The sequence below is a fragment of the Micromesistius poutassou genome (genome assembly GCF_964030765.1).
Source record: "Micromesistius poutassou genome assembly, chromosome: 5".
NCBI lineage: Eukaryota > Metazoa > Chordata > Actinopteri > Gadiformes > Gadidae > Micromesistius > Micromesistius poutassou.
The window spans coordinates 13,654,568-13,678,101 of NC_140275.1; the positions used below are offsets into that span (position 1 = coordinate 13,654,568).

General features: G+C 44.8%; 1 protein-coding gene across 1 annotated transcript; it reads right to left on the reverse strand.

Annotated features, from left to right (window-relative positions):
* Positions 1–10,129: 10,129 nt before the first annotated feature.
* On the reverse strand, positions 10,130–23,463 carry tars1 (threonyl-tRNA synthetase 1). The gene is made up of 19 exons (XM_084467802.1): positions 23,325–23,463; positions 22,896–22,973; positions 22,511–22,701; positions 22,062–22,185; positions 21,323–21,447; positions 19,141–19,258; positions 18,086–18,150; positions 17,517–17,595; positions 17,093–17,239; positions 16,587–16,685; positions 16,111–16,277; positions 15,595–15,757; positions 13,722–13,859; positions 13,116–13,193; positions 12,738–12,838; positions 12,182–12,286; positions 11,724–11,796; positions 10,982–11,096; positions 10,130–10,667 (listed from the first exon to the last, which is right to left on the reverse strand). Exons 1-19 carry the CDS (start codon positions 23,382–23,384, stop codon positions 10,519–10,521), a joined length of 2,175 nt encoding a protein of 724 aa, XP_084323928.1. The 5' UTR covers positions 23,385–23,463; the 3' UTR covers positions 10,130–10,518.
* Positions 23,464–23,534: the final 71 nt, after the last annotated feature.

Genomic DNA, 23,534 nt, shown 5'->3' on the forward strand with positions numbered 1-23,534 from the left:
GGGCGTGTTGTTCGACGCTCGGCTCCCAACGCAATGACTCACGCCACGACGTGTTGCCAACAGACACAGTCTGACAGTTTAATATTTACGCTGTCAATTCTAAAGACTAACCTGGGTAATTAGGGGAGGTGATTCCGGACAGATGTGGACGGGGGGAGGGAGGGACGGGGGGAGGGAAGGATGGGGGGAGGGAGGGAAGGGGGAGATGGGGGGGTTGGGGGGTGACAAAGGGGCCTTTTGTTTCCGAGCAGGGTATGCAGTCACCTCCTACGTGACAACATCTGAAAAACAGTCCTTAAATCACTGCTGGGCAGGTCGTCTCACTCCTCCGCCAGACGAACAACGTCCCGCTTCCCTCAGCCGAGATGATGTCAGTCTTTGGACTGAGCTCCGGGGGTCAAAGGGGAACGGGCGAGAGAGTCCCAACAAGATGTCAAGTGTCACGGGCAGAAGATATGTTCTCAGCCTCGTACCTGGAGGCCCTCAAACTAGGAAGACGGCGGCTTCTTCTTCTTTCACTAATGTGTGGAAGGGGCCGTGATCGTCTTAGTTTTGCAGGAAGAAACCTGGATTCCAGTTCTGGAACCATACCATGGACGCAATTGCCCCCGACTGTACACACATGGACGGAACGGGCTAGGCCTACCCGGATACAGGGGTCTGGTTAGTGTTATCGCGGTGGCAGAGAATAACAACAAGTGTGGAACAAGCTGTCCATCATCTTGTGTGTAAGTTATAAAGACCGCTAGTTAGTCTGCGCAGGGACCTGTGACTGTTACTATGTCTAGCATTAAAACAAATCACGCTAAGTCAATACTGCAGAACTACTGCCTGCTCGCGCCCCCCCCCCCCGCACCCTGTGAGCTGGCTGTCACAACAGAGGTGGGTGAGTACCATTATACGGCCCCCGGGTGTACCAGAGGGCGGACGAAATCACAGGCTCTTTGCAGAGTATGTCATCCGTCGACCACCTTAGCTGTAATCTGTCTTTTTTGGGGTTAAGGTTTGGAGAATGGTTTGCTCCTGATGTGACAATGTTGTGTTGCACAGTTCATTTTGAGGTAGAGGTTTTATATTCTGATTTGTCAGAGTGGTTTTGAGTTTTGCAATGACTGGCTTTTATGGATTTCCAATGAAAACCAATCATTGTAAAACAGCTGATGGATTGCATTTAGCCCCCTTCACCAGGCTCTTGTTAAATAGAAATTCCATATTTAACGGTGATTTGCTGGCCAGCGATGTATACATCCAGTGGCAGGAACAGAAACAACAGTGCATACAAACAAAACGTAAAATAACCTGATATATCATTCTCACCGCCAAACCCCAAAATAATAAACAACAAAACTATTCTTGAGGTTATAACTTTCAGCACCCAAACAAACAGATCAATTCCACTCGCTTCTCCCTTGCACTAAATTACACCATAACAGCCACCGACGCAACTTTTCCACCTGTAAAGTGAGGCAGCTTGTTTATCTTAATAATTACATGTTTGCCCTGCAATTCTCCCTCTTCCTCCCAAACAGCCCAGCTGGTCCCCGCGAGTGAGCGTGGAGCGGTCATCATAAACACTTGGGCTTTATCGTCTGCCACGGCCAACGCCACCAGCACTCATTTCATCACACACTCGCTTTTAATGAGAGATGACCTGGAGCTATTTATAGGCTATAAAGAACACCCTGTAGCAGCTTTTAGTGCAACAGAGCCCAGGACTCAAGGGGTACGGTCATTAAAAGAGCTGATTTGGGGGGGGGGGGGGGGGGGGGGGGGGTAGGGGGGGGGTAGGGCGGTGGGGTGTTGGGGGGGGGGGGGGGGGGGGGGACCAGGGGCAAAAGGGGGGCGGGCTCAACAGTGGCCGAGGAAGGGGGGTGGGGGGGGGGTAGGAGGTGGGGTGGCTCAGGAGCCTCTCATGGTGCCTCTAATGGAGCCCGAGGCCAGGTGTTACTGGCACCTCTTTGTCCTGCTCCTTCCAATGGCCTGTCACTGCGCTCACGTTTTATTGCGCTGCGTGTTTTGGCAAGCTTCGGCATTCCTGGCACCTAAATTAACGCGGGGCGGGAGGAAATAATGAGCTGAAAACATGCAAAATAGTCAGACATGAGTATATATGCATATATATATATATGCATACATACATAGTATAGAGTATATTCCAGGAATCGAGAGAGAGAAAGAAAGAGAAAGAGCGAAAGAGAGAGAATCAGAACTAGCCGGACTATAGATATAGATTGAAAATGATTTCAATGTGAAATAAATGTTCAGACTTTAAATTGTAACTTGTTTTGTTTTTCTCCATGAAATGCAGCAGTGACAACAGGGCCCGGCTGGGAGAGGAGGAGCGGGCTGGGGCTGGGTATCTCCTCTTCACATGCATGGTCGAGCCCACGGCCAAGGGGCCCATCGCCCAAGATATAGTGGAGACTGGCTGTGTGCGAAACCTCCACCGTCGTGATTGAGCAGCCGCTCTGCTATGTGTCATGAGGTGCTGTTGTTTTCCATGCCCTGTTCCTCCACAAAGAGAGAGAGAGAGAGAGAGAGAGAGAGAGAGAGAGAGAGAGAGAGAGAGAGAGAGAGAGAGAGAGAGAGCCATCACAAACAGCCACGCAGTGTAAAGGTGGGGGAAGACAGCTACAACGTCCTTTAAACTCCTCCGACCCACCACCCTACTCGCCCCTCACCCACACACTCTCCACACACAGGCTCCCTCCATGATCTATCTTCTACGTGAGATAAAGTGAACCATAAACAAGCGCGCCTTCTTCTCTGGAAATGAATAAAACAACTCAGAGGCGGGAGAAAAAATAAACGTATCCAACAGTGAGTTTAGTGCTCCAGATGAGCGAGGGGGGGGAAAAAAGGACTCACTTCTGTTTGAATATTGCCCTTGAAATGTTTATAGGTTTGTCCTGGAGAAGAGTGGGGGGGGTGGGGGGGGAGGAGTGAGGCGTGCAACAATGGACGTAAAACTCCAGCAGCTTGAAACCTTTATGAAAGTGCCAAATATGAATCACTGCACCGCGGATGCCAGACGACTCTTTCCTGTGTTGCTAAGAGAGCCCCTCGGATTGAAAAAGACCACGTTTGAGTGTGTGTGTGTGCCTGTGCATGGATTTGTGTGTGTGTGTGTGTGCATGGAAGTGTGTGTGTGTGTGTGTGTGTGTGCATGGAAGTGTGTGTGTGTGTGCATTGCACTGTGTGTGTGTGTGTGTGTGTGTGTGTGTGTGTGTGTGTGTGTGTGTGTGTGTGTGTAGGCATGCATGAACGTGTGCATGCCTCTGAGTGCATGCGTCTGTGTGTGTGTGTGTGCTTGTGTGTGTATCTGTGTGTTTGTGTGATTGTACACATGCATGTACACGTGCATACCTCGGTAAGTGTGTGTGTAAGTGTGTGTGTGTGTGTGTGTGTGTGTGTGTGTGTGTTGGAGGCATAAAGGTTTCAGATGGCTGTACAGTGCTGCACGCTAGATATAACCTGGAGCTCCCGTTCCCTCAGCATGGGTGGTCTCTGTTTGATTTTTATACCACCACCTATTAGCACCATGGGTCAGTGATTTATGCAGCTGTCAACTTCAACTTCATCAGCACCGTCAACCACCGGTGCATTGTGGGTATTCTGGTGAAACCCTTTCCTTTTCTGTAACCCCCCCCCACCCCCTCTTTTCTTTACAACTAAAGTAAACTACCCCTGTGGACCGAACGGAGGAAGGTATTGGAAAGAACAACAGCTTTTAGAGGGGAAGGAATAGAGACAGGGTGAAATCGCTCTTGAGCACAAAGACTGCAGGCCCTTGCATATAAGGCAGGGACTAAAAGGGAGAGACACTGCATTCATTAAGGGAAGTATAAAGGAATTTGTACGATTAACCGTACAGCTTTGTTGCAGATAAAAAGGCTTTGGATTGGTCCGATTCCCCACAACATATTGCCCTAAAAAAAAAACAGGATTCAAGCTCATGCGCCATTAAAAGTATCACTTTTGTGATCACGCTCTGTAAGGTTGTCTTGTCCTGACTGTAGCAGTTTCTACATCCACGTGTACAATAACTTTATGTCACAAATGACTGTTGATCTGGGCTTTGAGGTCAACAATTACTCAAGAATCCGTCAGTGAATTTGAAAGAGTAGATGTTCCTTCTTGCAAGAAGGGGGTAATGAACTTCTGCTCCTTGGTTATAATGAGGTTGATCTATTCACGCCCGAGGAAGGTGGAAGGTGTGTACCATCGCTGTGATTTATTCAACTCGCATGATTGTTATGCTAACGAGCTCCAGCACATTTGCTTTCAGTGCGCATGAAATATTCCCCCAAACATTCATCATCCTGTCTTTGTCCGGACGATATCGATGTCTCCACTGGATGGACGTGATGAAACGGGGTATGAAGGAGCGGCCCTCCATCGTAGAGATTCACATGTAAATGTGAGCGGGGGTTAAACACACAGTCAGGGAGGCGCTGGAGAAGCCAAGCCTACGACTTGGTGTGAAGTGGTTTCTTTAATGTATGCCAGGTCAGCGTCAAAGGTCGTTCTTTAGCATTTCTTAGGGGCTCCGAGCGAACGTTCCAGATGCCAGAACGTGTGATCAAACGGTTCCCAATTAGAACCATATAATTTGGGAACATTACGATATTAAAGATGGCAGCCTGGTTTTCCCAAGCAAAACTAACTTCACGAGCGGCTGACCATAATTTGGGGTTCGGTTGCACTTATCCAGAGGGGTAGCGGTGGTAGAAGGGTGTGTGTGTGTGTGTGTGTGTGTGTGTGTGTGTGTGTGTGTGTGTGTGTGTGTGTGTGTGTGTGTGTTCATGTGCGTGCGTGTTTATGTGCATGTGTGTTCATGTGCGTGTGTGTTTATGTGCATGTGTGTTCATGTGCGTGTGTGTGTTTGTAGGGAGGGAGCTCAGAAACAATAAAAAGAGAAGAAAAATGGCTGGTAAGAATTCAGATATACATTTCTCAGGACCTCAGGCAGCATTAGTCAGGGAAGAAAGGGCGGAGAGTCGGGTAGAGGAATACTGGAAGTGTGTCATAGGGGAGGTTTTGGCTGGAAGTGTTGGAAAGAGCCAGGGAAAAAAAAAAGCCTCTCTCTCTCTGTGGACTACATCATACGGCACGACTCGACATATGAAATATCTCTAACTTGAACTTGGCTCTAACCAAGCGGAAAATGCATTAAATAGAAAAACAGATTTTAAAAGAAAAGGCGCAGGCATTTGTCTGGGGACATACCTTGGAGCGGCAGTTAAGTCTGCTGCTTCTAAAAACAGGGGGCTCTAAAAGCCCCGTTTGTCAAGCACTGTTCCCTCTCCCCGTGTCTCTGACTTACATCTCTCTCAGACATGCACAAAACATGTATACAGTCTGTTAATGTGCACAAATTAAATATGTTCTCAACAAAGTTTATGTAACTTGGTTGTTGACCAATGTATTGTACGTTCTTCGCTTGACTTGCTGGAACAACATATCCAGCGGATAAACATAAAACAAACCATAGGAATACATAAAGACAATGAATCAGAATATACAAAGTTAGGCCTATATATTAATACCTTATGAATTATTCCTTTTGGCTTTAGTTTGAAAATAAGTTTCCTTTTTGTCTACTATTTTTTTTTATTTTCTACATAAATGTGCACATGCTTTATCTGGCCTAAAAATAGCAGTGGCTTAAGTTATTTAGTCTAAAATAATAGTTCATAGTTGAACTCTAAAGTCAACAAGAGACTTCATAGAAGTCGGGTCCGTGTTCGAATGTTTTGAATCGTCTACCCGCAAAACACTGCGCGCCCATGTGCACCCGTGTATGTCTGTGTGCGTGCGTGCGCGCGCGTGTGTGTGTGAGCGCGTGTGGGGGCGTGCACGCGTGTGTGAACAGAGAGAGAGAGAGAGAGCGAGAGAGAGCGAGAAGTTTGCTCAGTTCAGCGAAGCGTTGTGACCCCTCATGGCCACGCTGCCAGTGAGGCATACAGAGAGAAAGAGGGTTAAGGATTCCTCTGGCAGAGACTGGAGAAGCAGGAGTTAACGGCGGAGCGGACTCCCCGGAGACCGCTTCCTGCATGTCTCACACCAATGTTGACCCTTTCCGTCCTCTATTGACTTCTTCAATAACCCCTAATCAAAATGTTTTCCTCCGACACTCTCCATCGACATGGAACCATAGTAGGCCTATTTGTTTTTGGCACAGGTATGCCACCTACTGGCCATATTAAGGCGAATTCACTTAAGAATTAATATAACCTGGGGTACTGTTTTCATATTACCAATGCCGCCCCCTTACAGCTCACTACTTAAAAGTAAATCATATTTCAACATGTGGAAATTGTATATATGTATATTAGCAATATATTATAGTAAATGTGAACCAACAAACGTCAAGTATAACTGAATCTATGATTTACTTTGTGCAAATTTATGCAAGCAATCTTCAAGCACATTAACACAATTACTTGGTAAAGAACAAAAGGAATCACAGCAACCGTGCAACACCACAGATTCTTTGATTTGCCACAGCTAAAGAAAACAGCATTCTTTCTGACGGGTAGAAGCACAGGGGATAACACCTATTTTTTAAAAGCACATTGAGTAAAAGGACTTGTCATTGTATCAATTGTGATAAATTGTGACAAATAACAATCATTTACAAATGACCATTTCATAATGTAGCAATATGACTCTGTCTCCTTAACGGCTTGAATGAGGCGAGTCATGGGGCATTTTTTATTTGACTATAAAAATATTCTCAAAGGAACAATCAACCATAATTATGGTCTCGCCATTTAACTACTTGCATGCTCTGCAGGCTCAACAAATACGTTGGCACAATCCCCCCGACACATGCAAACAGAACAACCTTGTTCCTCTTAGATAGGCTCTTAGGCTTGATATTGTTGCCAAAAGATCACAGACCTCCAGCGCTACTGGAGCAGCATGGATGGCTCTCATTTGGAGGCTGATGTGGGGGGGGGACCGCTGGGGTTACAGAGGATTCCAGGAGACTTATGAATTTAATTGAAATCAAGACCTCATTAGTTGGGATATACTGCACACAGAACCTGGGAACAAGCCAAACTTTTAATTAAATTAAACTCTCAAATGTTCCACAACATGCCTAAGCGTCCCAAAATCAGATAAGAAATTTGGAAATGTCACGAGCTGTGGAGATGGATTGTTGTATTGCGTTCCCATTGAGTTATACTGCACACATCAGGTGGCGACCAGGAGCTGCTATCAAACTCCATCATCTGGAGCCCAAAAACAAAGGGGCTTATGCTCAAGACGCATGACCAGTGAAAGATTACCTAGGACGAATGAATCAGCCTCAAAAGGTGCAGAGATGGTCTGGCCCCCCTGTCGCCAAGGTAACCGTTGTGCTACCCTTTGCTTACATGTTTATCCCCCAAACCCCTGGAATTGTTCCAAATTCAAAACCGTGCATGGGCGGCTAGCTTTTAGAACAATCCACTACGCTTCTTGTGCTTCAATCAATGCTTGTTTCCCCAAGGACTTTTTCAAATATAAATACCCAAAACGATTTGTAAAAGAAAAGCATGTTTATTTATTGCGCAGCATGTTTATTTATGGTGCAACAATTGTTAAATGTCATCATCTCTTAAGCATTGACCTATATAGAGTTTGAACCTCAAAAACCCCAGTGGGGTAAAGCAAGGAGAATCTTTGAAAGAAGGTTTCCAGCTAGGAGTGTTAGAAGTACAATAGCTGGGCTCACAGGTGACATGGTATACAGAAAAAAATTAAGTATCAGTATCAGTTGGAACCAGGGTACGGGGTCTAGGTCACTTTCTGTTCGAGAAGCGACCTAAGCCACACAAGTGGGCTTGGATCCACTCGTTCTGTCTTCATGCACCATTCACCATCTCTGGATGGTGGATTTAATGGTGCTGGAAGATGACATTTTGATAACCAAATGTCAACTTCACCATGATTACGGCCCCATCTGCTTATGAACCCCCGTGTTAACTAACATGCATATGGCAATACATTCAATTGTAGTACTACCAAGTCTAATTATTTCCAGTTCCATCTATAGACTATAAAGCTGCAGATCCACGTCAACACAGTGATCAGAATACGGCCATGAGAGCTGCCAACCCTAGTTATAACTGAAAGATGAGTGCTTACCTGGGATAACACGTCTACAGCCCCCATTGCTCCAGGACAACCAGGCCAGTCAGGGGACACCTCAATGTTGAACCAGGACTAGAAGGAAAGGGCTTTGCATTATAAATATGAATTTGAAGGGCATTCAAATACCCCACTGACATCACATCTGGGATGAGACTCAGGTCATTGCGCTTAGATTCAGTCGATGATCGTGTAGATGTACAGGTGAGAATGAGTTCAATCAAAGCACTGAAATAAATATAAGTGCTACAAAATGTATGACTCAATTAAAATTTTCCTAGAAGAAACTGACGTCTGCCAACCTTCCACGAAGACAGGAGTTATGTAATTGTTCGATTGTTGGCCTCCCTTCAACAGACAATATTTTATATTTTTTCGATTTCTCAGTTCTCATCTCATTCTCTGCACCATGGCCATCCGTCTAAATGTCCCTCTTCACCTGAAAGAGAATACGGAAAGATACGTGGTCAATGAGGACATTGTGGGGTGGCCGATTAAGCCGGCCTCCTAGTACTCTTGAACTAGCTAGTTGGGCTGCATGATATCTGGGTGCTTTGGACCATAAGAGCATCACGGTGTTCATGTTGGTACCGACAGGGAATCATCTTACTAGACAGAGTGGTGTTGGTCCAGGCAGTGCGTGACAAAGTGTGGCTGAGTATCATGGAACTTAAGAGTAGAGTTGGACGACAACAGGCTAAGAACCGGAGGACTAGAACCACCAGATGAACCACCAAAGGACTGCATGGACGAACTGTTCAGTACAGCGACCATCAGTAAAGCCGTGCTGGAAACACCGGTGGAGCGCATGTAGAGTTTGAGGGGAAAGAACACGGACTCCGATAGCAAGAGTCTGTGTGGGAGGAGATAAGGAGAGTAGTGTGTGCGGTGCATTAATCCAGAACGATCAACCGAAGCCAACCGCCCAAACACATTCCAACCACTTCAACCAGCTCAACCAGCCCAATAGGCCTAAAACAAATTGGGTTGTTCGCTGCTCCAATGTTGCAGGCTACGTTTGTCAAGATTATTCAAAACGCACTAAAACGCAACGGCGGTTCATTTCTAAATAGGTAGAGTCTTACCAACAGTAAAGAATAACATCTTGCCGAAGTTAATACAGCGGTGCGGGTGACATAGGTGTAGGCCTACGTAATTAGCCAATTACAACATCCGCGCTATGATTGGCTGTGAGTTCGAGACGTGTACAATAATAAATGAATGAATTAAATTCATTAATAACCGGATTTGCTATAGGATAAACTTTTAAAATCAAACCAACCCAAATATGTGCATAGGGGTTTCTAAGGGCTGCATTTTCATATTCAATGCATACAATAATACCACACGCCTTTGATTAACCAGTATTCAAATCAATCTGAAAAGTAGCCTATTTGTTTTTGACTGATAGCCTAATAGGCTAAATGATTTCCATTGGTATTTGGTGATCTCCATCCATATCCTTGTCGGTAAATGTCTGCTGATTATCTCCGTGAATGAAGAACCGTCATCATTCGCATCCCAGAAGCATTCTATTTAACTATTTAATTATACATTCGTTGCTATGATTCATCGTCATATAATGTTGGATATATATTTGTCTATTCTGTAATACCTTTTTTGGAATATTAAGGCAAAGCCAAATTTCCAGATGTCCAACAAAGACCATCCATCTTCTTAATAATAATAATAATAAATATAAATGACGATATGAAAACAAATAATTGGAAACGCTAATAGATATATAGTAAACGCTGAAACACATAGGGGAGAGCCTGCATCATATGATTCTTTAGGCTCCACGCTCAATCTACAACTAATTCAGATTTGAGATTTGATTCCTGCAGCAGAAAAGATTTACAGACAGCATTGAGCCAGCCAACACTCACTAAAGGTAAAATGGTTTAATTGTATCAAAAGTATAACTCGTGTACAATTCCCTGAAGCGATGACATATAAACGGTCATTAAGTCCACATGACACACCATCGTATTTATATTCCTGATTTATGAAACAGTTAAGAGCTTTATGAAACAGTTAACCGAGCACGATGAAGATGAATTATATTTTCATTGTACAGTGTGTAGAGCTGCTAAATGTGTTTTATTCGCGAGCAGAGTGAGAAGCTCATTGCAGTTCATCGCATGAAGATTATGACATTGGAGTGACATTTACATTCATGTGGCAGACAGAAAGAAACTGAAATTTGATCACAGATGTCTTCTATAGAAAATGTGATTGAATCATTCAAGACCAGGCAACCGTTTGTTCCTGTAACCCCACTCCGACAGTTTTCCAGACCTAAATGACCCCAAAAAGCTGAAGCTTAGGATAAAGCGAAAAGAAAATGAAGAAATAAAATGCTTCTAAGGCCCCTCAGAATTCCTCCTCGGCGTTCCGACTCCGGGATGATTTGAGCTGCAGAAGGCGGTCCAAGCAGTCCTTCACGCTGCGTTCGCCATGGACCTTGTTGTCGCGGGTGCGCACGTTCACCGTGTCGCTGGTCCTCTCCTTCTCTCCCACCACTTCAGCCCCACAAGTAGGGCAGCGATGCGAGGAAGGAAGAAAAAAAAAAGGTAATTGGTTAGAGGTTGTGATGGTGGAGACACACAATACAGAAAAAATGAGAGATAGAGAGAGAGTGGCAGACATGGAGAGAGCGAGAGCTGTAGACAGAGACAGATAAATAGGGGGGAGAGAGGAGAGGAGTGAGAGGGGGGAGAGAGACAGAGAGGGGAGAGAGAGACCGAGACAGATTGAAGAGAAGAGGAGAGCATGCGAGCGAGCGCAGACATAAACAGAGGTGGGGTGAACCGGAGAAAGAGTGATTGTGACTGACCCAGGATGAAGTTGTACTGGGCCAGCTGTGCGTTGCGTATCTTTTTGTTCAGTGTGCAGCCGGGGTCCACATCCACGTCCGTCATGAGCCCGGCGCCGTGGAACTCCTGCTGTACCTGCCACACACACACACACACACACACACACACACGCTCATTACAGACCGCCGCTCAGCCCACGCATGCTAAACTACATCGACGCGCCGATGACTATAAAAAGGAGAAGGCGAAGAAGAAGAAGACGTCTGCAGCGCGATTAGAGCAGACATGTTCTCTCTTGTTTTTGTAAGCGCGCCTTTCTTCTCGTCTTGAGAGCCGAGCCGATCAGGCTTGTGGAATCGGGGCACCTTGCGTCTGGAGCGCCGTCCCTGAGGAGCGGAGACGACGGCGCCGCGCTGCATCTTAAAGAGACATTCTCTTCACGCGTGCCTCATTGTTGGCTCCCTGTTAAGTCTATTCTGTTTGGCAGCGCGACCTTATTTCCCAGCGCACCACACTCAGCCTCGATTCAATCCTAAGAACCCCCCCCCCCAACCACACCCGACCCCTCTTCCCACATCCCACCCCTGTATGCATCCTAACATGGTGGTTGTGGTTCTTGTTTGATTTTTCTGCTATTCATTTGAATTCATTCCGGAGCGCGTTTGTTGCACAAAATGTACCGAAAAAACGACACAACTAATTACCAACTCATGCAGGGTGTTTTTAAATGGTTGAGCCGTGACATTGGGGCGGCTTGTTTACCTTCTGGGCGTACTCCTCGCAGGTGGGTCCCACGGGTACGACCATCACTTGGCGGGGGGAGAGCCACAGAGGCCTGCGACGGGAGACAAAGACCACATTTACATTCGGGCGTCTCGGGCACCGCGGCCCAGACAAGATGGCGTCCGCGGGGAGCTCAAGTGTTTACGCTGGCAACAAAAGAACAGCCCTCTGATTTGTTTATGTTGCTTAAATATGGAGATTATAACCGGGCGTTTTTTTCTCCATTGTCGTTTTTTTAACCCCGCTGCAACGAAACAAACAGTACATTCCCAGGGTGGAATTTGTAATAAAGTCAACAAGAGCGCTTTGAGGTCCTCCTGTAGCGCCCCCCCCCCCTCCCCGCATGAATAATAAGCGAGTGTTGGCGTCAACCTGATACACAAATCTGCATAAAAAACATAAAAAAAACACAATGGCAGTAATTAGTGATGCCGAACCATTTGCCTCCGTAGTTCTCCGTCAGAATAGCAATCATCCTCTCCACGGAGCCCAGGATGGCTCGGTGGATGATGACCGGCCTCTTCTTGTCATCGCCATCGTGGCTGCACAACAAACGCAAACAGAGACCGCGGTGAATGGGGGGGGGGAAAAAAAGGGCAGAATATGAGAGAGATACAAACAAGTGAGTTGCACAATATGTACAACACACGGGAACCGTAACACAATAAGTACCGTAAATAAATCACAGGCACAGTAACTCCTGGTAATACCAACTGTCGTGCTTTACCGCAGGGTGTGTGCGTGCGCGTGCATGCGTGCGTGCGTGCGTGCATGTATAACAAGTATCATACTGCAGCATGCCAATCTAATTCATGGCCACTGCGACACCATGAAAACCTCACACTGAATCATCAAGGCTATCTTTATACAGCTCTATCTAAAAACCGTTCCCCCCGGTGTGAGGCGGCTGGCAACCTGAGAGGAGGGGGGCGGGGGGGGGGGGGGGGGGGGGGGGTGCGGGGCGGGGGGGAGAGAAGATATGCAGTGTTGTACCTGACGAAGCTCAGGTTGAAGCGGATTGGCAGCTGGAAGTCCAGCTGGATGGTGGCGCACTGGTGGTAGCGGCCGATCGCGTCTTTGATCTCAATGTCAATCTGCAAGCGAAATAGAAAGAAGGAAAGGTGGGAAAAATGACAAATTTGGATCCTTCCATATGCTTCAGTGCGATTGCTGTTTTTTTGGAGGCTTTAGTGGGGTTGCTGTTTTTTTGAGACATAAATAGGGATTGCTGTTTTTTGGGGCCTTAGTGGGGTTGCTGTGTTTTGAGACATAATTGGCATTGCTGATTTTTGAGGCATCAGTGGGGTGGCTGTTTTTGAGGCATCAGTGGGATGGCTGTTTTTGAGGTGTAAGTGAGGTGTTTTGGTGTACCTTTGGTCCATAGAAGGCTCCGTCGCCTGGGTTGAGAATCCACTTCTCACCAAACTCGTTCAGGCTGTTCTCCAGTTGCTGCAGTGATTTAACAATTGTTATTGACAAGGGACCAAACTCTTTGCAATGCAGAGCGGTTTATTCGTATTTCTTCAACTGAATGCATATCACTCACAGTACAAATTTGCATTTCTAGGAAAGGGAAAATATTAATTGGAATAATAGTGTTTATTCTCAACGTTATAATTGTATTAAATCTGCAGAAAATCGATATGTTTGTGCGGCAAATGGCATGCAGCCGAATGATAAAACACCTGGAGACTTAATTAAAAATACAATACATCTATTCTATCATTATTAGGTTTTCCATTTGTAGCAGTCAGTCGGAGCATGTTTACAACGCTACACAGCGGTAGTAAGTCAAGCTTGGCTTGCGTTCACCTTTGAATAATTAAAGTCGAGCTAAATGAATACTTGCCTATAAATATTTGTCGGAATTCGAACCGACGAGTCTTTGAACGGGCACTTCGCCTTGCAAAAGCCTAGCGAGGCGAAGCTAGAGACCGAATCAAACGAGAATGACCACTATATGGATCCTCTGCTCACCTTCTCTGCCTTGTCCCAGACCTCGGGCTCCCCCAGGAACTTCTCGGGCCGGGTGCTGAGCTTCAGCTTGAAGGTGAAGCCAAACACGTGGTACACGGTGCGCAGGAAGTCCAGGCAGCCCTTGATCTCCTCCTCGATCTGAGGACAAATCAACCCGTGATGTCACCCTTCATGTTGCTCAGTGGAGGGCAGGAGAGCTTGGTGGATAGCAGGGTGTTCCCACTCATAGCGAGAAAGGGTACTGGGTTTGATTACCATCATGTCTACAGTGTACCTATAGGCATCCTTGAGGAAGATGCACTTACCCATACCTCCTCATTATAATGTGTGTCCTTTTCACCGTTAAAGTCTCTCTGGATAAAAGCCTCTGCGCGATAAGCTAGTAAGAGAACAAGTGAAGGCAAACATTGGAAAACTTTCTGTGTTTAAAGTAGATGTCGCCGCTACATCGTGCTCAGGAGCTGCATGCCATTAGGCTCCAACTTTCATACTCTTGGTACACATGCGGCGAGGAACTTACATTTCCATCTAGCGACATAATGTGTGTCATCCGACTCTAAACACATCATTAAGAAGACAATTGTCATTGCTGTAACCTTTTCAAACCAGCGCAGACCATGAACTGCATGTCATTTATAGGCAGCTTGCACAACTTAAATTTGGAACAGACGAGTAATTGTACCGTCTAACTGCTGACATTACTGACACAGTGTATTGGGGGTGTGATTGTGGGGGTGTGATTGTCTGTGCATTTGCACTGGCTCCATTTGGGAAGACAACTCTTATTTGTATGCCAGTGAAAAGACAGCAGCAATTTATGGAGGGGACAAATCCAAAATGGAACATTTATTTAACATTAACATTTAACATTAATTTTTTTGCATTGACTGGCGGACAAGCCTAATTACAATTATTGTTGGACGTAATTCCCAGAAAAAGATAAGACCACACTGTAGAAAGGATATTTTGGGATACTCAAATAAAAATATCACCCTCTAACAACCTAGAGTAACAACCCTGCAATATCTTTCTTATTCTTATTTTATATTTTTCCTTGCCATTTCTTTTTATGTACTACTCACTCCTCTGTGATATTGATTCACCTATATGAGCCGTTTCTAATATAAAAATGTTGGTATTTGTTTGAAGCGTTTCCTTTCAGCAGAGGTGAAAACTCCAAGGATCTGAAAAATGAGGGTGCTTTCACACCTCTGCCATGTTATTCCAACCCTGGAGCGTTTCCCCCAATAGTACCGTTTGTTTAGGATGGTGCGAACGCTCACTTGATCTCAGGTAGCCTAACAAACAATCTGGTCCACTTGAAAACGGGGGTTTTGTTCTGCTTTCAACTTAACTCTGGTTGAGTCCCATTAGGTGCGAACGTGATCGGACCGAACTATAGGAAGCGCATCAAACAACAATGCTTCGTGGGTTGAATATACACGTTTGCCTGCAAACTGGAGCAGTATCTACAGGAACTTTCACTTTCAAATGAGAGCCGGTCGGACGTGGTGCAATCAGGAGTTGAAAGCACTCATCGAAATACGGTCGGACGACTATATAAAGCAATGCGGTGGTCTCTCACAATAACACTGAGGTTTCTAAATTATTCAGCGAATGAATAGAGGAAATGGGGTTATTTTTATTTGAAGGGACAAACAAAGCAAAAAATGAAAAAAAAAAAAAAGTTGTTGTTGCTGAGCTATTAATGTCCGCAACAAAGCGGCGCGAGTATTCCGCGGAGTTTCGTCCGTCAACGCCAACCGAACCAAATGGAAATGAGCCCAACAAAGCGTCGTCTTCGCCCCCCCGAACCAGACCCCGAGTCCACCGAGCGCTGGGTGTGAGGGGCGCCCTATGAAGGAGTCCTCACCTGGTCCATGGTGCAGAAGATGTGGGCGTCGTCCTGCTGGAAGCGGCGCACGCGGGTCAGGCCGGTCAGTGCTCCGGACAGCTCGTTCCGGTGCAGCACCCCGAAGTCGGCCAGGCGGAGGGGCAGCTCCCGCCAGGAGCGCGGCCGGTGGTCGAACATCAGACTGGTCAAGGGGGGGGGGGGGGGGGGGGACACGCGGTACAAAAATATGAAAGAAATCCTTCAAAACAGAACAACACGGAAGCGACCGTTTGAAGAACATTGCTTTTGGGACAAATCGGGACATCTGGTGAATGGTCCCCAAACATGACACAAACATATCATCATCATTAGTAGAATTGCCTTTGTGCATGTATTATTACATGTATCATAACTATTTTACAATAACATTGACTGTACTAGAACATATCCCCTAAAAACACAAACATTTTGAGAAAAAGATGTAACTTCATTTCCTCTGGGATTGGTAGATCGCTACGTGGCTATTAAGTGACTCATTTGGCCGCCTTGCTTTACCAGTGTCCGGGGCAGTTCATGGGCTTGAGGGCGTAGGTTTCCTTCTCCACCTCGAAGGAGAACATGTTCTCGCTGTAGTGCTGCCAGTGGCCTGAGGTCTGCCACAGCTTGCTGTTGTAGATGTTGGGCGTGACTACTTCCTGGAAGCCCCTCTTCTTGTACTCACTCTGCCAATGGTGGAAAAGGGTGTTTTATTTAGAAAGAGAAATGGGAGACATATTTGAGTTTTCTATAAAATATTTTTTATATCAGGCCCAGGTCCAGATATTACAGTATAACTGACTACGTGTTAGGAACCTGTCAAGACTTTTCTTGCAGAGTGGAAGTGAACTGCAGACAGTAATGTATGATCTTTCTTCATACCCGTTACTGAATAAAGAAAAATAAAAGTCACACTGGTTTTCAAAGGAGAGTGCCAATGTCAATAGAACCGATTCTCCAGCTCCACCTAATGTGCGGGGCCAGCTCAGACTCACTCGGATGAACTGGACCAGAGTGTTGTAGATGAAGGCCCCTTTGGGCAGGAAGAAGCAGCTCCCTGGGCTCAGGTCGTGGAAGAAGAAGAGGTCCTGCTCCTAAAGAGAAGACATGCGGGACACGTCCCCATCATTTCCACTGTTTCAACTTGCTTCCATTAGTAGGTCGACTTGCACAGGGAGACCCGGTCGGGCAGAGTAACCACGTGAACAGAATTAGGCGTGCTAAATCCAAACATAATATTTGATGGTGCGCTACGGATCAACAGGTCGTAACTAGGTGTTGTAACCTGGTTGCGCACTTGGGGGGAAAACAAGGCTGTGTAATTGGGGTTTGATGTTGACATGACTGTTAGGAAACCTGGTTACTGCGGAAACAAGGTTCCTGTGGGAATCTTAACACACTGCATGTAATTGGGGTGTGAAATGACCTTCTCATCCATAACACCGTGATACAGTGCCTACACATAACAATAAAAGGTAATGAGATGAACAGTGCGCCATACCCGGCCCAGCTTGCGGTGGTCCCGGTTCTTGGCCTCCTCCTGGAACTGCTCCCACTCCTTGAGCAGCTTGGTGTCCGGAAAGGAGATCCCATAGATCCTCTGCAGGGTCTCCATGTCCGCCTTCCCCTCCCAGTATGTGGAAGAGCTCTGGAGAACCAGGGTACACATTTAAAGCTGCCATTCTCAGGACATAAATTCCAACTTTTCTCCTGCATTTTAAAAGGTACTGTAGGTACGATTTGAGAGCTGAGAAGAAAGAGTGGCGCAGAAAAGTTCTTCTACCTGTTATTGACAGGCAAGATGGATTTACCGCTTACCTGCAGCACCTTTAACTGTATAATACCTTTAGTTTACCTCTGGTGTGTAATCGATGACATAGTGCTACACCCTTTTCACATCTGAAGGAAATAAATATTGCGTTTACCTTGTGGATTTTCAGGGCTTTAATCTTGCCAGTGTGTCGCACATGCGGACCTCGGCAAAGGTCGATGAGAGGACCACACCTACAACACACACACACACACACACACACACACACACACACACACACACACACACACACACACACACACACACACACACACACACACACACACACACACACACACACACACACACACACACACACACACACACAATACCCGCTTAACAAGATGTACTGGAATGGAACTGATTCAGGGGGATCGTTGAAGAGTGCAGGGTTGGGTGAGTGTCAGTAATTATTATTATGGTAATTAAACCTTACAAAAACTTAACTTCACATAATAATCTCTGAACTGCAAAAAAAGGCTGGTTCATCCAAGATGAAAATAAGCAAACCGGAGTTCATGTCAGGTCAATAAAATCCTACTTAAAACTTAATTTCAAAAAAGGGCTATTCTACAAGTAAAACACAATCATTTCATAAGCATGAATAAATTAATAACAATGGAGACAGCAGTTCAATTTCAACAGAGTATGAAGATATTCAACAAGGCCAGGTCGTGGACTAACCTATAAACAGTGGTGGTTGGAGTGGTGACTTTTTCGTTGAGGATACGACACTTGAACTTGTTGTACTGTTGAGCGAGGGAGTGGTGGAAACAATGAGTGGTTTGAGAAAGCAAAGTGAAAGTTGCTGTGCACAGAGAGGATGTTTGCAGAAGAGTGTGTGTATGCCGGTGGCATCCATAAATAAATATGAATACATAAATATGTAACGTATAGATTAATCTCATGGTCTCATATAGACATTCATGTATACTTTAAAATGGAATGTTGATTATGTTCTATTATTTTATTCTTATATATGCATATTCTGTGGAAAAACATTGCATAGCCATAGGGCTGTCAAAATTGCTCAAAAATTATGTTTGAATATTCCCTCTAAAAGAACCACACATATTCGAACTATTCGAATACGTGTGGTTCTTTTAGAGGGAATATTCTATATTTGCGCATTATGTTAATAACGTGCATTACATCAATAACAGCACAAACTAATACAAAGAGACATAACTACTTGTATAGGTAGTTTATTTAAGTTTAAACATATTTGACAACATATTACCTACACAAAAATAAGTAAATGAACTAATGGCCAAGACCGCAGACCTCGCTCTCACTCGCACTCACACTCACGCTCACTCGCTCTCTTTTTCTCGCTCTCTTTTTCTCTCTCTCACTCCCCCTCACTCTCTCTGCGCATACTGGATTAAATAAACAGCAACAATAAACAAATGCTGAGTTCTGATCAAGAGTTTTGTGCAAGCAACTTAAGGTCCCGACTCTTGTCGCTTGACTTGTCACTTGACTCGTCTCTTGTCTTGTAGTGTTCTGGTCGCCCATTCGCAAAGCAGACAGCCGGGCTGTGGCTGCCGCAGGTGTGTGTTTTTCCACATTCAAATATTAATTTTCATATATATTTATATATATGAACAAATATATATTCAAATATATTTGAATTTAGAATATTCGTTGACAGCCCTACATAGTCATCAATGTCTTAAATACTTAATAAATAAACATGCCTTTACTTTGTGCTTAGACAAGATTGCGTGCACACCAACCTTGAACATATCCAGCAGGGTCTCCTTCTTTATCTCCAGTCTCTCAAACGGCTGCTTCTCCTTGATGATCTTCTTGCACAGGTTCTCCAGCCCCGGGAAGTCATTGCTTGAAACTCCTCTGGAATGGGAACAGTTTAGATGAGCTTCTGCATTTAACCAAGTAGCAAAAAGGGCTTGTATATCCTGATCTCACATCACAAAGACCGCCGCCATTTTGTGAGATGGCGGTACTGATGGGCAAAAATAACCTAAACGGACATTACATTACGAATATAGTCAACTCTGGGTCCAAATCGAATAAACACAACACACATTCAAGAGGGTCAAGATGACCCTCGAACCCCCCTATCAGTCTGCGGAGAACACTCTGCCACAGCTAGATGGCGAGGACACACATATCACACAGAAAGACAACACAACCCGGAGGCTCAGGGACAAGAGAACCCTCGATAACCCACACAAAGTCTAGCACACACACCTGGCTAGGAAAGATACTATAAGTTTCACATGCACCGGATCACGGGGTGCTCTTCTGAAGCAGAACTTCCACGGAGGCGAAGCTCCAGACGACCTCAGCGCTGTTAGGGGACGTAGAATATTCGATCTCTCACGCTTTATGAATCAGTATTACCTTTGCTACTTTACTCAATAAATCCGAGGCCCTCGTGCTGACAGACTTTATTACCTCTCCGTCTCATTTTATCTGGTCAAGTAACTAGGCAGACTGTTTTTCCCAACAGTACGGGAGTAGGAACATTGGAGTGTTAGCTAGTAGAACGTTTTCTCATTGTTTAGTAATTAAGCGTGAAATTATTATTGTAATTTTGGGAGGACGTTGAGATGTCGATTTATATCGGGGGACGAGAGAGGAATCTCTATAAATGGATATTTCCCGCTATCGGTCCTATCGCTGTTTTAGTTCACAGCAGTATTTTACGTCAGTTGGACCTTGCTTTACGTTCACTACACATGCTCGACGAATAAAAAAACAAACACAGAGGAGTACGACCTCCAACGAAAATCACAGTCCGAGACGGAATGAGAGTCAAAGGATGCGATCTACGTTCAAGGGAAGTGATGAAAAGAAAAGAAAATCTCAAAAGAGTTTGAAAGGGTCTTTCACGTACGAATATATGGAGCTCCGTCCAAGCAGCGGTTTATTTAGATGTCCGAGTCCAAGTAAGGGTTTAAGCTTCTCAGTATAACATTACAGTGTGTGGCACATTTCATGGCTCATTATATTAACTAAAAAGGAAGCACAAAGTTGACTGCAGCTGAGACAGCGGGTTAACAAAAACTTACTCAACTGACCTGTGGACGAGCTGAATAAAGTGAGTTCCCTATTTTTTGCCCTACTTTACTTTTTATATTCATATTATTCATTATTCTGTTTATTGGCTGCAATATTGGATATTTTTAGTTGTTTACTTAAATATTTCTTTTTATGTTTAATATCCAATGTTGATTTTGTTCCTCCGAATATGCAGAGCGCCGTCCGAGAACTTTGCAAACAGAGAGTTTGGGAAGTCTGATTATACTCTGACTCAGAGGGTGGTTCTGTTTCTCCCACAGATTCTTAGCAGCCTCCTTCCAGTAATCTATTGAAATAATAATAAATAAATAAATCAATCCTGAGTTCCGAGTTTAGGGCTTATGCAATTTTAAAATGACATTGCGTAAGTCTTTTGCAAAGTCAAAATGACACTGTACATCGCTAGCTAAAAGGGTCCCCCGGTTGCATTAGCATAAAATGACCCAATAAGGGGATTTCGGAATTAATTAGACAGCAATCTTAAGCGTGGCTCGGAATGGAAACGCGTCCCCTTGAGAGCAAGGTCAAACAAATTACATTTTTCTCTGAACATTGTTTAGATTTTGAGGATCGCTAGAACCCTCTGTACCATTTGTATTCTAGTAATATGCTTCAATAAAGTGCAATAATAATCCCCTTGTTTGAAGCATCATGGCCAAGCTTACAATTGTAAGTCTGTTGACTGGATGATCATGCCGATTAAAAAATACAAATCCAGTTAGACAACACAAGTTTCATGTACAATATCTGGCCTTAGCAACAAGCCCTATTGGCGTAATGCACAGCAAAAAACAATAACATTGAAATAAACATCAAAAACTGATCAAGCAGCAAAACAGCCAATCCTGAGGCCTCCCCTGTGGGACTTACTCGCTGTTTTCAAGGAACATGTCGTAGTAGAAGCCACTCTCAATGGGAGGCCCGTAACAAAGACAGCCCCCATACACCCTCTCCATGGCTTCTCCCATGATGTGGGCACTGGAGTGCCAGTAGACCTGAGGGAGGACAGAGAAAACCACGGATGTTCATGAGCAAAGAAGCATCTGTTCCATTATGTATTCATTGTGTTTTAATTTCATGGCCTCACTGATATAGAAAACAATGAATTCTATGCTTCTTTTTATTTCCCTCACCTTAAACCCCTATGTGTGTTTGCGTGAAAGTTGGTGTCAAAGCGTTTTCTCATCATTCAAATCTCACGCCTCCCAAGTTGTTAAGAGAGAAAAACTAATCACTTTCTGGGCTTGGTTGTCAAGAATGCTGGCAACCACGTCTCCCTATTATAATGCTCTCATCAAGGAGTGAAAGATGGCAAATTAATGTTTTTTATTATTAAATGGGGTCTACTCTGGTTTCAGGGCATAGCTGTACCTGCATCCCATCATTAATGAAAAACTACATGCCTCCGTTCTTTTTGCAAGGTGACAGTACTTTTTGGAATGCAGTTAAACTTTTTGATAGTTTAACTGTGATAGAGATACGGATGAACTGTAGACTTTGTCTCTGACACCATCTCCGTCAATGGAACCCGGTAATGCGATGCTGATGCAACATTGCTTCTGAGGCTTGGATGAGTAATAATATGAATAATATTGTCGAAGGGGCTTACCGCCTGGGCCTCGTCATCATCAAACTTTAGCAGCTGTAGGCTACAATCCTCCTCCAATGGTCTGTCCAGATCCCAGACGCTGTTGTTCACTTTAGCAATTACAGTGTTGTCCGCAAGACCTTGACTGAAGGAAAAATATATATACATAAATAAAAATGACATTGACTGTAATCCAATTCTAAGGACTTCTTTTCAAATAACCAACTCAAAAGCAAGATGTGTGTTTATGTGGTGTTTATGCATAGGCTTCAACTTCAACTTCATTTAACATGAGAAAATAAACTAATAAGAAATGCCGGGGCTGGTGGCGAAATCCACAATCTCATTGTCTGATGGGGAACGACATTGATCCCAAAGAAAGCATTGGAGCCCTTAAGTTGTAATAGCTTGAGCCATGAAGAAAGAACAACAGTTAATACGGTACATAGAAAAACATGTCCCAAACTGACCTAATACCAGCGGCGACTTGATAGGGGGTGGTCTTCCAGGAATCACCATCCACCACTTTACCATCTGGCAGGGTCACCTTGATGGGCTTGCTGTCGGTCTCAGCCCTCTGGGCCTGCAGCGCGTCGTGCTCAGCTTTAAGCTTTGTGTAGAGAGACAGACGCTCCTCAATGTACTCTGGTGGAGGGGACAGCTGAAACGCAACAACACATGCAGCATGATGATGAGGAAAACATGGTTGAACATCGGTGTGTCCGTGTCCTTATCTGTGGCTGTGTGTGTGTCCCAATGTATAACAATGCTTTCCTATACTGCCCTTTAGTATACTACACTTTTGTCATTATACATTAATGACTAAAGTGATTAGAAATTGTGGATGAAACTCACCTCCCCCTTTGCAGCAGAGTCTCCTGCACCACCTTTAGCCTTCTTCTTCCCTCCGTCTTTGGCACCGCCAGCTCCTTTCTGGCAAGGTGAAAAAAAAAATCGATTAACACAGAAGATGTATTCACATAATGTGAATGAAACGATAACTATACCGAAAACAATAACGAAAAACAATTATGTAGCTGTAAAGTCTGGTCGATTTCGGAAACGAAAGCGGTCCATTGAGGTTATTTCACATGGGGGTAAATACCAATATGAAAGAACATATCTTGTAGTTTCTGGAAGTGTTAAATAGAGAAGTGAGCGTAATATTCTAGCTAGCTACAGTAGCTAACGCAAGGTTGTGACAGCATGAAGCTGACAGATTGCTAACAGTTACGCTACCTGCTAAACAAGTAAGGTATTTATACTGGCCATTTGAATAATCACCTTTTTCCCTTCGTCTACTTGCATTTCACTCATTTTGTCCACCACACTTTCATCGGCCATTCCAACTCAAAACGATTCTCGGCGGAGATAACTTCAAGGAAACGTGTCTGCTATTGTGACTTCTCAGGAGCCGGCTGGCTAGTGACGTACCCGGAAATTGCGGAAATCTGATGCAACGTTGCTATAAAGGGGCGTGGCCAAGTTACAATT

What these genes read in the sequence shown, in the direction of transcription:
- tars1 (XM_084467802.1), bottom strand. Translation starts at nt 23,384, where the DNA reads ATGGCCGATGAAAGTGTGGTGGACAAAATGAGTGAAATGCAAGTAGAC. An exon ending in TCTTCTGCACCATGGACCAG is followed by an intron (nt 13,860 to 15,594) that starts GTGAGGACTCCT and finishes ATTTGTCCTCAG; the next exon opens with ATCGAGGAGGAGATCAAGGG. An exon ending in CCAGTACAACTTCATCCTGG is followed by an intron (nt 10,668 to 10,981) that starts GTCAGTCACAAT and finishes GTGGGGCTGAAG; the next exon opens with TGGTGGGAGAGAAGGAGAGG.